The following is a 15748-nucleotide window of genomic DNA, read 5'->3' as shown; positions in this document are numbered from 1 at the left end:
ATTGCCTCCAGACATAAACATGGGTTGGATTTTCCACGAAAGCTCAGATAACACACTTAAGAATGCCTTAGAACAACATCACTGGAATCATTACGATTGCCTTGACGTAAATCTAGCTGTCGAAATGTTTTATGAACAGCTCAATAATATTTTCAACATTTGTTTTAAGAAAAGATCTACACGTATGCTCAAAGATGTTAGACAATATCCGAAATGGTTTAATGGGGAAATCATTCACCTCATACGAGAAAAAACTAAAATGCACTATCTTTGGAAAAAAACAAAATCCGAACATGCCTTAGCTAACTTTAAAACTTTGCGAAAATCAATCAAACGGTTAATTGGTCAGGCCTACACTGACTTTACACGTGAAGCCGAGAACAGTATAATAACAGACCCAACTCGATTTTGGTCTTACACTAACGATAAACGCCGCGGCTGTGACAAACTTAACCACATGGACTACAAAGACAATAAATATGATGGATCGTCTGAGATCGCCGCAGGTTTCGCACACTATTTTCAATCAGTATTTAGCGACAATATCCCCAAACTTGACATATCCTCTATAGCTTCATCGTCATTTAACTCTTTACCTGTACAAATTCATGAAATTAACGATGACGATATTATTACAGCTTTCCATAAGCTAAAACCTAAATACTCCGTCGGCCCAGATTGTATTCCACCTATAATCCTCAAAAGATATGCAAGTTATTTTGTTCAACCTCTAAAACATATTTTTAACCTATCACTTCGCAAAAATATCTTTTCGGAAATGTGGAAACTAACGAAAGTAACGCCTATACATAAAAAAGGAAAAAAGTCAGAAATAGATAATTACAGACCTGTAGCTGTGTTGTCAGCACCCGCAAAACTTTTAGAAAACATAATTTATTCACAGATATATAACCAAACAAAACACGCACTCACCGAAAATCAGCACGGATTTCGTCCCACACTGTCACCTTCAACGAATCTTATGAATCTCATTACCTTTATTAATAATTCATTTGAAAATTTTGTACCTGTTGATGTGATTTATACAGACTTCGAGAAAGCATTTGATAAAGTCGACCATGATATTTTATTAAAAAAATTAAGTGACATCAGAATTTCCTCGCTTTTGTGGCTAGCACGCAATCGTCGTCAGTATGTCAGTTACGGACACCATATCTCTCACGAATACAAAACTAACTCCGGGATTCCCCAGGGATCGAATCTAGGACCCCTTCTCTTTCTCTTATTCATCAATGACATTGGCAACACTATAAACCACTCAAAATATCTCCTTTTGCTGACGATATAAAACTTTTCAAAGCAATCAAAAGTTACATCGATTCCATTCTTCTGCAGAACGATCTTGATTCTCTTGTCAAATGGTCGGAACTGAACAACTTACCCTTCAGTATTCAGAAATGCAGTGTCGTTACATTTACAAGGTCCAAAGATACATTCCTGTTCCCCTACCACATTAATAAACATGAATTAGCACGTAAAAATGAGATTCGAGACCTTGGCGTAATTTTTGAAGCAAATCTCTCTTTCAAATACCATATATCTGATATTGTCTCCCGTGCCAACAAAATGCTTGGATTTGTTCTTCGTAATTCAAGATCATTTACCAACGGAATCGCAATCCGAAGAACGTATGAAGCACTTGTTCGCAGTATCTTGGAATATAGCTCCATTATTTGGGCCCCTTCTGAGCAAAACCATATTCTCGAAATAGAAAAAGTACAAAAGAGATTCATGCGTTACCTATATATGAGGGAATATATGTACTACCCTTTCCTGTATCCATCCTTATTCTTAGCAGGAATGCTCGATCTCAATACATTAGAAGCCCGCCGAAAAATATTTTTAGGAAAACATTTTTTAAGATAATCTCTGGAACTATACATAATCCACCTATTTTGAAAGTCTGATATTCTGAAAGTTTGATATGTCCCAGACAAGTATACTCGTGGAAGGTCCCATACCCTTTTTTATGCTCCAAAAGCGAGGACTTCTGCCTATCAGAACGCTCCAGTCAACAGAGCGACTGAACTGCTCAACGAGTCTGCATTGACCATCGACATTTTTAACGTAACCTACAGGCAGTTTAACAATTATCTTTTGACGTATGTCACAAAGTAGTGAAACTGACCTTTTTATGTGTTTTGCTATACTTTTTGTCTAATTTGTAATCTTCTCCATAATGTATTGGTGAATAACCGTTTTACGGAGAACATGAAAAATAAATAAATAAATGTATTAGTATTTCCTTATGTTTTATTATTTGGTAATATGTTTCTTTTCCGTTTTATACATTTCTTTTTTAACATGCATACGAATTCAAAATATACATTTTGGTTGTTATATTGTTACAATTTAATTTATTTACACATAGGTACTTTTAAATTTTATGTATTTTTAACTCGACATCTGGAATAGATCATTTTAAAAAATATTGATTTATCAGATACTTAGACAGTATTTCAAATGAAATAACACAATAAAAAAACATATGGAGATCAGAAATAGATAATAAACTGACACCCAATACAGACTGAAACTGAAACCACTCAATTGAACAAAAAATACCACGTGATATATTTATAATCGTTTCAGAAAAACACTAAATAATATATATATATATATATATATTTATAAATATTTTATATTAACCATACTACTAAATTTTAATAATATGCTTATGAAATCTTCAGCATGGGAGATCCCAGGGAGGATATCATTAAATCTGGCGGGCAATTCCGGCGAGACTGCTTGAGGGAGACCATTGACTTCACCAGCAGGACTATCTGGATCCATTGCCATGCCCTGTAGTGTGAGTATTATGTAAGTTGAAAGTGTGCATACATTATTTATTTCTTTATTTCTGTTGTATGTTTTTGAATGATTGTGTATTGAAAGATCAACCCAGTCGTGCTGAAATAAAAACTAATAATATATTTCAACCAACGGTTTCTCGCGTAGGTGTTGAACTCCAAGCCACCTCAGCGTAATCTAGTTATCCTTGTTTATTATTCTGGAAGATTTTTGAATTGCTGTTTATTTCAAAATGCAGTGTGACGTATTTAATGATTGTAAAAAAAATCGATACGTGTCAGATTTAAGTTTATTGTGCAAATAAATAAACATTAGATAGATATAAGTGGTAGGGTTTACATTGGGGAGACACTAATTTGAAAGAGTTGGTTGGTAATATTGTACTTAGAAGTGGTTGGGTCCTGAGTAGGCAACGGGAACTCCGGCGGTGTAGCCAACAGACTTAACCAATGGGGTGGAGTAGGCAGATACGGCAGGGACACCTTGGTAAGCGGACAGGCCGGAGTAGGCGGACACGGCTGGGACACCAGAGTAGGCGGACACGGCTGGGACACCGTGGTAACCGGACAGACCGGAGTAAGCAGACACAGCTGGGATGGCAGAGTAGGTAGATACAGCTGGTACTCCGTGGTAGCCTGACAGGCCTGAGAGGCCGGAGTATCCGGACACTGCTGGGTAAGCGGAGTAAGCAGATACTCCTGGGTAGGCAGCCGCAGATGGGTAGGCGGCAGAGTAGGTGGTGGGTAAACCAGCAGAGTGGACAACGGTGTTCTGGGTAGAGATGGCTGGGTAAGAGGCTACTCCTCCAATGGTAGACACGGCTGGGTAGGCCAGTCCTCCAATGGGGGACACTCCAGGATAGCCAGAATAAGCCAGGGGAGCAACAATGCTGGGTTTGGGCTTAGGATCAGCCACGCAGACAGCTACGCAGGCAGCGAGGAAGACCTGACGAATCAAACAAATAAAATTATAATTATTATTTTAATGTTTCTCTGATTAATTGTGTTAATTCATAATAATAAACCATTGAAGATGTTTGGTGGGTATGCTGTTTAAAGGTTTCTCTCACCAGGATTTGAACGGTTTTCAATACAAACCTTGGGATTTAACCCATTGTAATAGCATCAATTTATACATCATACAGATAATGTACGTTATTTTGAAATAATTTGAACTTGAACTTACAAACTTGAACATGTTGATTGTGTTTGGTAGTAGTCGTTTGAAAGACAAAAGTTGACTGATAAAATGATTCACGATTTGTAGCCTTTTATACCGTAAGAAAATATTGTCGACTTATCTGCAATCGTACAAAAAAAGTCGGCGTTGAATCACTCAAGATTACTGGTTATACTATGAACTTTAATTGTATGTTTAATATTATATGTCTTTAATGAGACCGTCGAAAAAGTCAGCTTCTGTGATATTATGTAGGCATTTATGCATAAAATTTTTATTTTTAACTGCCTTTTAAATTTAAAAGACTTTAATGTTCTATTGAAAGAATTGAAATTTACCATTTCAGAGTATTCTTTATCTAAATATACACAGGATTCACCAATATTTTTCTTAGTGCCTGTGTCATCTTCGAGGCTGCTGTCTAGATAGTAGAAACTCTATTTTTAGTGATAAAAGGTTTTTTTTATTTTTCACTTAAAGTTTTGTCTTAAATGCCCATATATTTTCAACATTGTTAATTCGAGGAAAAAAAATGAAGTCACAATAATTACCCATTAAACAGCCATTACCCAAATAAAAAGCTAAAATGAAACTTTATTTCAGAATTATATAAAACAACAATATAATAAAAAGTAACGCATGACAATAATATTCAAAAATCCTTCTTTTTTGTACGTACATGAGTCGCGTTGACATTTTTATTGGTAACTAAATTAGACGAGGTAGATTGTAGTCTCCTACCATAATATATTTGTCATTGTCGTCATCCATCATAATGTGTGATGCTTCGTTTATAGCAACGAAAGATTCATAAAGTGTTTATGCCTGTGACAGATCACGTTATAAAAGAGCTACATTTTCGTGGCTTGGACTATTTCAGCATATCGCTCGCCATACATTCCCATTGATAGTGTATGGCGGGCAATATGCTTAAATATTCCAAGCCATCATGCATGTTACCTAATGTGTCGCCTACCTTATTATTAGGCAGAATATATGAGATGCAATGCGATTTTTTTACCCGGAATCCTGAATTATTTTTTCAGAATCGAGAATATCTACACATAAATTATTACTCTGTTTGGATTGTGTAAACGGGGTGTAACAGCACGTACCACAATGATTTTAAACAACGATTCCTCATTTTATTTGGAGTAAAAAATCTAGATGCAATTTTATTGGACGATGACATATTCTTATCAATTTAAATTTCCTCTGTCTCGTCCGTTATCGTGCAGTTGGAATAAGATGGAGTACGTATCACGTAATCCGCCAGGCTGTACCCAACTACCTAGTGGCGAGGTGTGACGAATTTGTTGTTATGAAAAAAATGTACATCATCGGACTGCAAAATGACATGTACGCTTTTAACTCCAAATACGCATCGGAATTGCTGTTTAAAATCCTTCGGGTACTTGCTGTTACACTCAATATATATATTGAATAAATAAATGTCTTGAAAAAAATGTACACCAAGGGCGCTATGAATATATACAGCGGAAGTAATATGCGATTACTTTTAAATCTCGTGAAGTGTGTGCTTAAATTCATCTCCCCTTATTCAGATTTCTGCGAGTCTACATCGAGAATCCCGTTTTTTAGAGTGCTTTAGTTTCTATGTATCTGATATAGCGTCATCATAGATAATTCTTCCTTCCAACCTGCGAATGAGGGTATAAAATCGCTTCTGAATCAAATATTTTACGATATCGACATATTTTACGTCATTGAAGAAAGTTTGACAAATTACATTGCATGATATTATGTAAGTTTTTATATTATTTTAAATAAATTAGTTTGTCATTTACAAGATTTTCAATAAAATTATTATGTTTAAAATAGAAGTACAAACGTAACTGTCGTTTTCTGAATCAACCAATGAAAGCTATGAAGAATTATTATGGTTTTATGTTCAAATGGAAATATGCCAGGTAACAAATAAGTATAATCTGAAAACTCAACTTCCTCACTTCTCCGTTTTGTTAACTGTTCACACTCTAATTTCCAATTTTTTTTTTTTTTTTTTTTTTAATAATATGTTTACATGGTACATAATTCATTTTACATCTTGGGTGTTTTTACTACTCTTCCATTGAAAGCATTTGCTTGTGTATGGAATTTACTAAGTTATTATTAATTTAGGTAGTGCTTATTATTATTATGCACATACATGTTAAAAACATTTGTAATTTATTATTATCACTATTATTGTATTTTAGCATTAATAAGATATTTCAATGAATTTTCCTTAAATCCTTACTTGTTGCAATAATATTTTTTGAAAAAAGAAAGACAATGATTTCCGTGTTTCGAATAACCTGACAATATTTGAATATTGAAATAAACACGCCTGGGTGGGAACTCGACGCATTGCCAACTTAGCCACTGACCAGTTAACTTATCTCGCCTTTAAATTACTTTACTAAACTCACCACTTTTATTCGTCAACCTGGGTTAACCTACCAATAAATTTTACTAAAGTAACAAATTCATACCCTCAAATTAAATATACCATTTCCGAGAGAAAGTCCAATTCTATCCAAATTTTCAATTATGTCCTAAATCCTGTATCTATATTTCACTGATAAACAATTAGTTTATGTTAATTTATTTGTAATCTTAAGTGACCTACCAGGTAAGTATGGTACTGTATATTATCTCCATATATAGTTAGTAATAACATAGATCATTATAGAAATCTATTATATATTGTACAGCGCCCTTGAAGTGATTTTGCACAAAAACGGCGCTATACAAATCATTCCAATATTATTATTAATTTTAAAGTTTTGATAATATTCAATATCACTAGGAATTACTCAGAGAAAAGCTCTTAAGGATTCACGCACCTATATTTCTGGAGTGCGAACAGCTATTTCTTTTTTTTCAGTGATTTGAATCAAAGAAATTAAGGCAGAAGTAACCGATAATTTATTAATTAATAAACTGATTTATTTCACGGTACCGGTAACTATCTATTTTAATATAGTTTAAAGCTCTAGGGATTTATAAGCTTTCCCTGATATTTACGGCCTTAACCAACAATACAAGAAAAGTTGCGCTTTACCTATTGAACTTTGTGCACCCTCGTGAATTTTACAAATGGTAACTTTACCAACTAAGAAGCTTTAATTTGAAAGTGTCACCAACTCTAGGTAGTTCAAAGTTGCACCTTTCTTTTAATAAGGAATTATTGTTTTATATCTACCTAATTTTTTATTGCTTTAATAGTAAATATAACATTAAAATAATTGTAAATTAAAAAAGTGGAATTGTTTCAGATTTGATTTTATTGTGAGAATATAATATCATAAACTTAACAATATTGTGGCAGGTTACAAATTAGATGTGATTAACAAGTGGTTTGTTTGCAAAGTTGTATTTAAAAGTGGTTGAGTCCTGAGTAGGCGACGGGAACTCCAGCGGTGTAGCCAACAGACTTGACCAATGGGGTGGAGTAGGCCGGGACACCATGGTAGGCGGACAGGCCTGAGAGGCCGGAGTAGGCGGACACGGCTGGGACTCCAGAATAGGTAGAAACAGCTGGGACACCGTGGTAGCCCGACAGACCGGAGTAGGATGACACAGCTGGGACGGCAGAGTAGGTAGACACAGCAGGTACTCCGTGGTAGCCTGACAGGCTCGAGAGGCCGGAGTATCCGGTCACTGCTGGGTAGGCGGAGTAGGCAGACACTGCTGGGTAGGCAGCCGCAGCTGGGTAAGCGGCAGAGTATGTGGTGGGTAAACCAGCAGAGTGGACAACGGTGTTCTGGGTGGAGACGGCTGGGTAAGAGGCTACTCCTCCAAGGCTAGACACGGCTGGGTAGGCCAGTCCTCCAATGGAAGACACTCCAGGGTAGCCAGAGTAAGCCAGGGGAGCAACGAGACTGGGTTTGGGCTTAGGGTCAGCCACGCAAACGGCTACACAGGCAGCGAAGAAGACCTGGTAAGGAAATAAAATGTTTTTATTCAATTTATAAATATTTTACGAACAGCGAAATTGGACAAAAATTGATGGCATTTCCATGTTTATTAAACCAGGAGAAAATTTAACGATTTTCATAAAAAACATGATCAATTTGTTTATTTTAAGCAGGTCCAATTATAATCAATGTAGAACAATAGCCTTTGCCATCTACATATCATAAAGCAAAAGGACATTATTTATTACAAAAAAAATCGCAAATGTTATATTTTAACTTACAAACTTGAACATGTTGATGGAGTTTAGTGGTAGTCGTTTGGGAGATAATAGTTGACTGATAAAATGTTTCAGGATCTGTAGCTTTTTATACTGTTAGAAAACTTGGTCGGCAAAAACTGCAGTTGTATAAAGTTATTATCAATTCGTAAAAAAATGTTACCGCGTGGAGCCGGACTCGTGGTATAGTCGGTGTCGAGTCACTCAACTTTACAGGTTTTACAGTGAACTTTGATTGAATTTTTTATCTTAAAGAAGCTATAATACGCCTGTTAACGAAGGTGTCAACTAAGAAGCTGTTGAAGATATATCACTTTAAAATACGAACCATTTCGGTTTCTCAAGGTCCGCATATATTAAATTCAATAAACTGAAGAAATGTGTCGTCATGAACTGAAGATGAACTATTAGTTATGATTCACGATAAAAATGCATTTCTAAGTTTAAAGGCTCTACAGTTTATTTCGTTTACGAAAGCAGTCGGGGGAGAATATTCCGCAAAGAAGTTAAAGAATCTGATTTTAGTGGATGCTGTACAAATGTTCTATGTTCAATTTGTAATGTATATGGTGCTCTATGACGTAAATCTCTAATCGAGATAAGTGACCTACTTTTTAAGAACACTTATCAATATAATGAGCGAGTTAATGGCTTCATATTTTATTTAATAATTGATACAATAATGATTCTGAAGCGTAAAGATACGATTGGTTTTGAAACACTATATTACCCTAACGCATTAACTTTATAATTAGTCACAACAATTGTAATACGGTAACTTCCAAATCTAAAATGAATTATAATTTTTCTTGTAGATTTATTTTGAAGATTTTAGGACTGGTACAATTAATTTATGTATTTAGATTAAAATAGTGAAATTTTTTATAGTGCAAATATTGCTCTACATAACTTATCTATTTGATGAAAAAAGAGAAAGGATTAATTTAGTTACATTGTGAAACAAACTTTGTGGTCAACTGTCCTTATGAATCATTTTTTACCTTTGTATATCATGTATGTATCAGAAAACTGTTTACAACATTTAATTCAGCTGAAAACTGAACCATAATTTATTTTAAATAATTTACGTAAGTGTAAGAATTGTAGCATAAAATAAAATGAAAATTATAAGTGCCTTCCATATAAATTTGAATGGAAAAAAAATTACATTTAGCCCAGTAGCCCCGTGTTCTGTCTCACTTACAGAATATGGATATTAAAGATCTCCATCTCATTTGAATTTGGTAAACGCAGTTTTGCATCGGAAAACCATTCCGATTAAACAAATATTTGGATCACGAAACAGGCCCACGAGGCACTTCTAGTTTTCTTCCATATTCCATAGGAATAGGCACTTAAAGTTTTTATCAATGTTTTATACTAATTTCGACAATTTTTTTGGATTGTCCAACTCTAATTAATTTAATGTTTTTATATCAAGTTCTGCAAACAACGGCGTTTTGCTTTCGAGACTGTATCCTTTTATTAATCTCGATTGTATAAAATTTTTCAAATAAAAAAATACAGTATTATATATTTCGGAAAACAAAACTTTGTACCTAATGGACCATTGTGTTTATTATTAGCTACTATTTAAACATTGTACATTCAAAATATGATCCCAAATAAATGTAGAGTAAATTGTATTTCTTAGTCCTACTGACTTGGCTGATCTGTGCTGAGGCGGACTAAAGTTATTCAGTTCTATTTTATTTTAGTTCTTAATGTTTTTTCATTAAAATCTTTCAACCAGATTTTTATTCTTACTTTTAAATGATAATAATTTTCTATTCACCTTATTTCTGCTGAAAGGATATTGTGGAGTTTTGTCGCAAAATAAATGTAGTTTCTTTTTCGAAAGTGGTTTTATGACACGGAATATTGTTTTATGTCATTGTGATTTAATCTAGTGTGCCAATAAACAGTATTCGTGGATGATTCAGTATTTTTGAATAGTTTCAATGGTATATTTTTTGCATAAATTTGTTGTACACTTGGTATAATAAAACTATTGAAAATTTCAATCAAAGGCTTTCTTACGGGAACTTTCAGTATGGACTTTATGATTCCTTTTTGAATGGTGTTCAGATTCTATTATCTTTGAGTTATGTATATACTTAAATACAGCAGATCCCAATCGTATAATTCCATATTCACTGACAAAGATATTGAAAGAAGGGTAAATGCAGGTAACTCCATTAGTGGAGAACTGAACGCAGTTGGCGCTAACAAAAAAAATGTCCAAAGAAGCGAAGCTTGCAGTCCTCAATGGAGGGCTGGTACCTACCCTGATGTATGGAAGTGAGGCATAGAACTGGCATAGAAAGGATGAAGGTTGACTGAATGCTGTATAAATGAGATCCCTGAGATGTATGTGTGGTAAAACCATGTATGATAGTGTGAGAAATGTGGAGTTCAGCAAATAGTGCAAGGCTGATGTAAGCGTAATGAGTAAGATCAAGAAAAGAACGCTTAGATGGTTTGGGTATCTAGAGCGAATGAGTGAAGAAAGGAGTATAAAGAGAATATAATGAGTAAATGTGAATGGTAGCAGAAGTAAGGGACGCTTGAGGAAGACGTGGCACGACCAAGTGAATCAGATACTTGAGTCGGGCCATGTCAAGAGTCAAAATAATAGAAGAGTATGTATGAGACGATGTATGAATGTGAATGAGGCAAGAAGTGTATGCCAAGACCCAGTTGTTTGACGGTTCGTCCTCTCTTACGGGGAAACGGCGTGATGGTTAGTTAGTTAGTATAAGTTAGATTAGGTTTATTTAGTATAGCTTAGGTAAGGTTATTAAAGATTAGGTGAGGTTAGTATTAATTACTATAGGTTAGGTAAGGTTAGTATAGGTTAGGTTAGCATAGGTTAGGTTAGTACAGGCTAGGTAAGGTTAATACATGTTCGGTTAGTATAGGTTAGTAAAGGTTTGGTGAGGTTCGGTTAGGTTGGGTTAGGTTAGTATATCTTAGATTAGGTTAGATCAGGTAGATATAGGTTAGGTTAAGTTAAGTCAGGTTAGGTCTTTTTAATTCAAAAATATTGAAAAATTATTTAAAAAACTTGCCTTAATAATAATTATTTTATTTTATTTCTAAGAGCCGACCCCAACAGCCTACCTAGGCAATGAGTTGGGATAGTGCTAGGAAGAAGAAGAAGATTTTATTTTATTTCTAGTGTTCCCAGGTCAAAATAGTGTCTACTTAATATTCATGGATTAAATGGTGCTAACGTTTCTTCTAGCCCAGTGCGTAGTATCGGGAATCCCAACATTAGAAAATATCGTTCAAAGAGATTATTGGAAATGGTTGTCGTCCCATACAATTTTCATTTTACACATATTGCATAATCAAAATGCAGATTTTTGCCTTTTATAGTAATTAAGGTCAATCAAAAAGGCTTATTTAAATAAAGCTTATTAAGCGTAGCCTGCGATCCCGAATATTTACCAAAAATAAGAAAAAAATTAAAAAATAAGAAATACTATTGTGTTTTAATAAAATGGACTTAGGTGAAAAGGCTTAAATGAACAGGGTGGTGGTGTATGTATAGCTCATATAAGGCTTAAGATTGTCTATGTATGCAATACACGACAGTATACTTCAATAGGTCCCATAGAGAAGATTGAGACATAGACAATTCTAATTTTGAAGTATTTTAACAAAATAAAATAAATTCCATTTGCTGTGTATTCGGGTAAGTACCTACCTTATTAGTGCACATTATAAATACGTATAGGCATGAAACACAATCTTTAAGGTACTTATTTTAAAATATTAAGGAATTGTAAACTAAATCAAAACAAAAAGATATAATACTATGGTGCTTAACCAAGCAAATTAACTGCATACTAGTCACGGTGGACAATGATGATATCGATAGACAAAGACGAGCTCTCAGCGTTAAAGCAAACATGCTCAGTAGAAGATTTCGCCTTTGCAGTACCGCTGTAACTGGACGCTCTTTCTTTCCTTCTGCGCAACGTTGTACGCGTGCGAACTATGGGCAAACTACAAAAAGAGTAGTATAGAAAAAAGTCCAATATAATAACGCGTTCCGCCCAATGTTTTGTCTCCCCAGATACTGCAGCGCTTCCCGTATGTTCACGGAGGGGCGAGTTCCCGGGTATGCAGCCCTTATTAGATCCAAGGTCGCAGGAATGAGGGAAAGGATAAGCAGTTCCGGAAAAATCCTCACCATGGAAGCCCGCCTTACTCCAACCTCCAACATTGACGCACACTGGAGAAAAAACTAGGGCCTAATATAGTCACAGCTCTATATAGGCTTTAACTTTTTATTATTTTTATCACTTTATTCTGTTTTATGTTCATTTCATCTGTTTTTTGTTTTTGTTTTTTTGTTCTATTTTTTGTTTTAGATCATATTTTTTGTATCTCTATATGGAATTTGTGAGACACACACTAACCTCCCCACATACCGGAATAAACCTTTATTATTATTATTATTTTTAAATGGGAATTTAACGATTTTAAATGTCTTTCTTACTAATTCAGGGGTTATATCAATACATTACATTATTTTCAAATAAAATATATTTATTAACAAAGAATTAACCAATCTATCCATGCGTCGGTTTTGTTTTTCTATCTTATATTTTTTACATTACTACTCGAGCGATGGGTGTATATATATATATATATATTCGAAAATTAATATGTATATATTTAATTAAATTCATTAATATGGAAACACTGCTTACTGCGGCTTAAAGCCAATGAATCCACCCAAATTTCACCGTTAATCTTAAATTTCTGGGTTCTATAAATTTGGCACATTATGACAAGCGATCGCTCAAAATGTTTTTGAAAATTTGCCATATTCTGCCAAAAGTGGTTCGAGTGGTTAGTAGTTTTTTTTTGATAATTTATCTTTACGTTTTAAGGAATTCCATTATACAGTATTACACAGTTTAGTTGATGAATATTACTTCACTATTTTCTTGTTCCAACCTACCTGTAAAAGTTATCATGTCTTTCAATCTTTACTGGTGAATTATAGTAATGAGTTAATGTTGATTTTTTAACGAAACCTTATGGAATATTGTTGTAAATTGTTACTATTATATTGCTGACAAGTTAATAAAAATATAAAATAAGTATAAATTGTATTGGTACAAAGACAGTATTATGCCAATAAAAAATAATATTATTGATATTGCTATATAAAGTTCATTAAAGTTCTCCACTGCATAAAAACCTCCACAGAATACATATTTCAGCATTCAAATCCGGTGGAATCCTAAAACCCCATCAACGAAGTTTTTTTAAAATCTAATAAAACACCTCAAATTTTGTCAGGTTAAATTTATTTTTTAATATTTCAGAAAATAATAATATATAACAGGTTAAATTTGAAGAATATCGAAATAGGCGTTAACTTTCTTTAAAATTTTCTAAAACACGCTTAGTAATGGTTGAGTCCTGAGTAGGCGACGGGAACTCCAGCAGAGTAGGCGGACACAGCTGGGACACCGTGGTATCCTGACAGACCTGAGTAGGCAGACACGGCTGGGACACCGTGGTATCCTGACAGACCTGAGTAGGCAGACACGGCTGGGACACCGTGGTATCCTGACAGACCTGAGTAGGCGGACACAGCTGGGTAGGCGGAGTAAGCAGACACCGCTGGGTAGGCAGCGTGTGAAGCTACAGCAGGGTACGCGGAGTAGGCAGACACAGCAGGGTAAGCACCGTGAGAAGCCACAGCTGGGTAGGCGGAGTAGGCGGACACAGCAGGGTAAGCACCATGAGTCGCTACAGCGGGGTAGGCGGCAGAGTAGGTGGTAGGCACAGCAGCTGAGTGAACAACTGTGTTCTGGTGAGAGACGGCAGAAACTCCGGGGTAGGCGGAGTAAGTCAGAGGAGCAACGAGGCCTGGCTTGGGCTTGGGCTCAGCCACGCAGACTGCCACGCAAGCAGCGAAGAAAACCTGAAATAATACAAAATGATTTTAGATGACGAACACCGGGTTATAAACAGGAGAAAAAAATCAGAAACCAAGTTTTTGCAACTTCTCTGATCTATTGCTATCCCATAGACTACACTAACAACTGAGCTATATAATAATACACTTCTATTGACGGTGAGAGGTGATGTTTGAAAAAAAGAATTTATAACATCTCGGTAATTTTTCAAAACGGTCAATGAACATTAAGTTCCAAGATCTGAAAAGTACTAAATACTCGTATAAATTAAGATACAACCTGGAAGATTTGATACTTATTTTCAAAGTGGGTACAAATTACAAACAAATTTAAATACATTTATCAAGCGCACCCCATTCGTTTAAAAATGTAAATAACATCACAGCTGTATTTTTGTAAGCTAATTTTGTGATTGAGATTGTTTAATGATCTGAGATTAACTTACAAACTTGAACATGTTGAAAGAGTTGGGTTATTGTCGAGTGAAAGACAAAAGTTGAATGATACAATAGATCAAATTTGTCAGGCTTTTATACTAATAAATAAGTTGCTCATAACGACTTAAAAAAGGTCCCTCTATGGGGAGCTCGAATTATAAGACAGCGTTCACCGCAAAGTTCAATAAAATATTTCGTCAATCATGATACCAGCTTTGTGGTGTGTATTACAAATCTGCCTTTTAAATTTAAACAACAGCTTAGCTCAGATGCTTAGATCAACAATACGGTTTTAGTGTTGTAATCGATATATTTTACAAATGTATTAAGTAACTCCCTGGTATTATTTTTCATTGTTATAGTCAACATTCTGATATCAAAAGTGATAATTATGACATATTGCTTTTAAAACCGATTACTCTTGCCTGGATATACTCATTAAATTGGAGTGGAAAAGCTGATACCAGTAGTTCGTTCCACATTCGACATTTCACATAAGAACGAGTAGGAGAAACAAACCGTTCTCATGCTGCAGATGTCAATCCTGAATGTTCTGTTCTTATCGAAGCCTTAAGTTTATCAGTACTTTTGTGGTTATGATCAGTGGCGGTTCGTGGTTTGTTAACTGGGGGTTTATTAATTCAGAAGAAGATATATTTAATCAAAACGTTTTTACTGTTGTTGTCCTTCGTCGAATCGTCTAATATATAGGCAGTCACATAATTTAAGTAAAGTTGGTGATGGGGGTACTTATTATAATGCTTTTAAATCACTTGATATTCGACACATTTTCTAGATAGCGAGGAAAGTTTTATAGGAATTAATTTTCATAATGTTTTTACAGCAGTCAATGTATAATGACCACTAAAAGTTACATTGCCAATTGGCATTTGCCGAAACATTCGTAAAAGTAACTGAAAAATATAGCGTCTTATCAAAAAAAAGTTGAATTCCTAGATACATTACAATCTGTTAATTTACCTATCAGATTTACAGATGTCATTAAGCTAACTGTTAGAAAAATGCAGTAACAAGAAAAAAAATGTACAAAAATTTAGTAAAACTACTATAGAAAGTTAAATACCAAAACATAACACACAAAATAACATTTAACTTGCATCCTTATAAGACCGGCCGGCTGCGCCATCCGT

General features: G+C 34.7%; 3 protein-coding genes across 3 annotated transcripts; all 3 read right to left on the bottom strand.

Annotated features, from left to right (window-relative positions):
• Nucleotides 1-3108: 3108 nt before the first annotated feature.
• Nucleotides 3109-4068, bottom strand: LOC149422570 (uncharacterized). Its single transcript, XM_089633366.1, has 2 exons — nucleotides 4018-4068; nucleotides 3109-3777 (listed from the first exon to the last, which is right to left on the bottom strand). Exons 1-2 carry the CDS (start codon nucleotides 4027-4029, stop codon nucleotides 3217-3219), a joined length of 573 nt encoding a protein of 190 aa, XP_089489492.1. The 5' UTR covers nucleotides 4030-4068; the 3' UTR covers nucleotides 3109-3216.
• A 3215-nt stretch (nucleotides 4069-7283) lies between these two features.
• Nucleotides 7284-8297, bottom strand: LOC149422569 (uncharacterized). The gene is made up of 2 exons (XM_089633364.1): nucleotides 8216-8297; nucleotides 7284-7954 (listed from the first exon to the last, which is right to left on the bottom strand). Exons 1-2 carry the CDS (start codon nucleotides 8225-8227, stop codon nucleotides 7394-7396), a joined length of 573 nt encoding a protein of 190 aa, XP_089489490.1. The 5' UTR covers nucleotides 8228-8297; the 3' UTR covers nucleotides 7284-7393.
• Nucleotides 8298-13525: 5228 nt separating this feature from the next.
• Nucleotides 13526-14684, bottom strand: LOC149422568 (uncharacterized). Its single transcript, XM_089633367.1, has 2 exons — nucleotides 14606-14684; nucleotides 13526-14165 (listed from the first exon to the last, which is right to left on the bottom strand). Exons 1-2 carry the CDS (start codon nucleotides 14615-14617, stop codon nucleotides 13641-13643), a joined length of 537 nt encoding a protein of 178 aa, XP_089489493.1. The 5' UTR covers nucleotides 14618-14684; the 3' UTR covers nucleotides 13526-13640.
• Nucleotides 14685-15748: the final 1064 nt, after the last annotated feature.

This window comes from Hesperophylax consimilis, chromosome 7 (assembly GCF_061612785.1).
Source record: "Hesperophylax consimilis isolate HC1 chromosome 7, BYU_Hcon_1.0, whole genome shotgun sequence".
Taxonomy (NCBI): Eukaryota; Metazoa; Arthropoda; class Insecta; order Trichoptera; family Limnephilidae; genus Hesperophylax; species Hesperophylax consimilis.
Note: the sequence above shows the minus strand (reverse complement) of the source record. Positions and strands in the feature narration are given on the sequence as shown.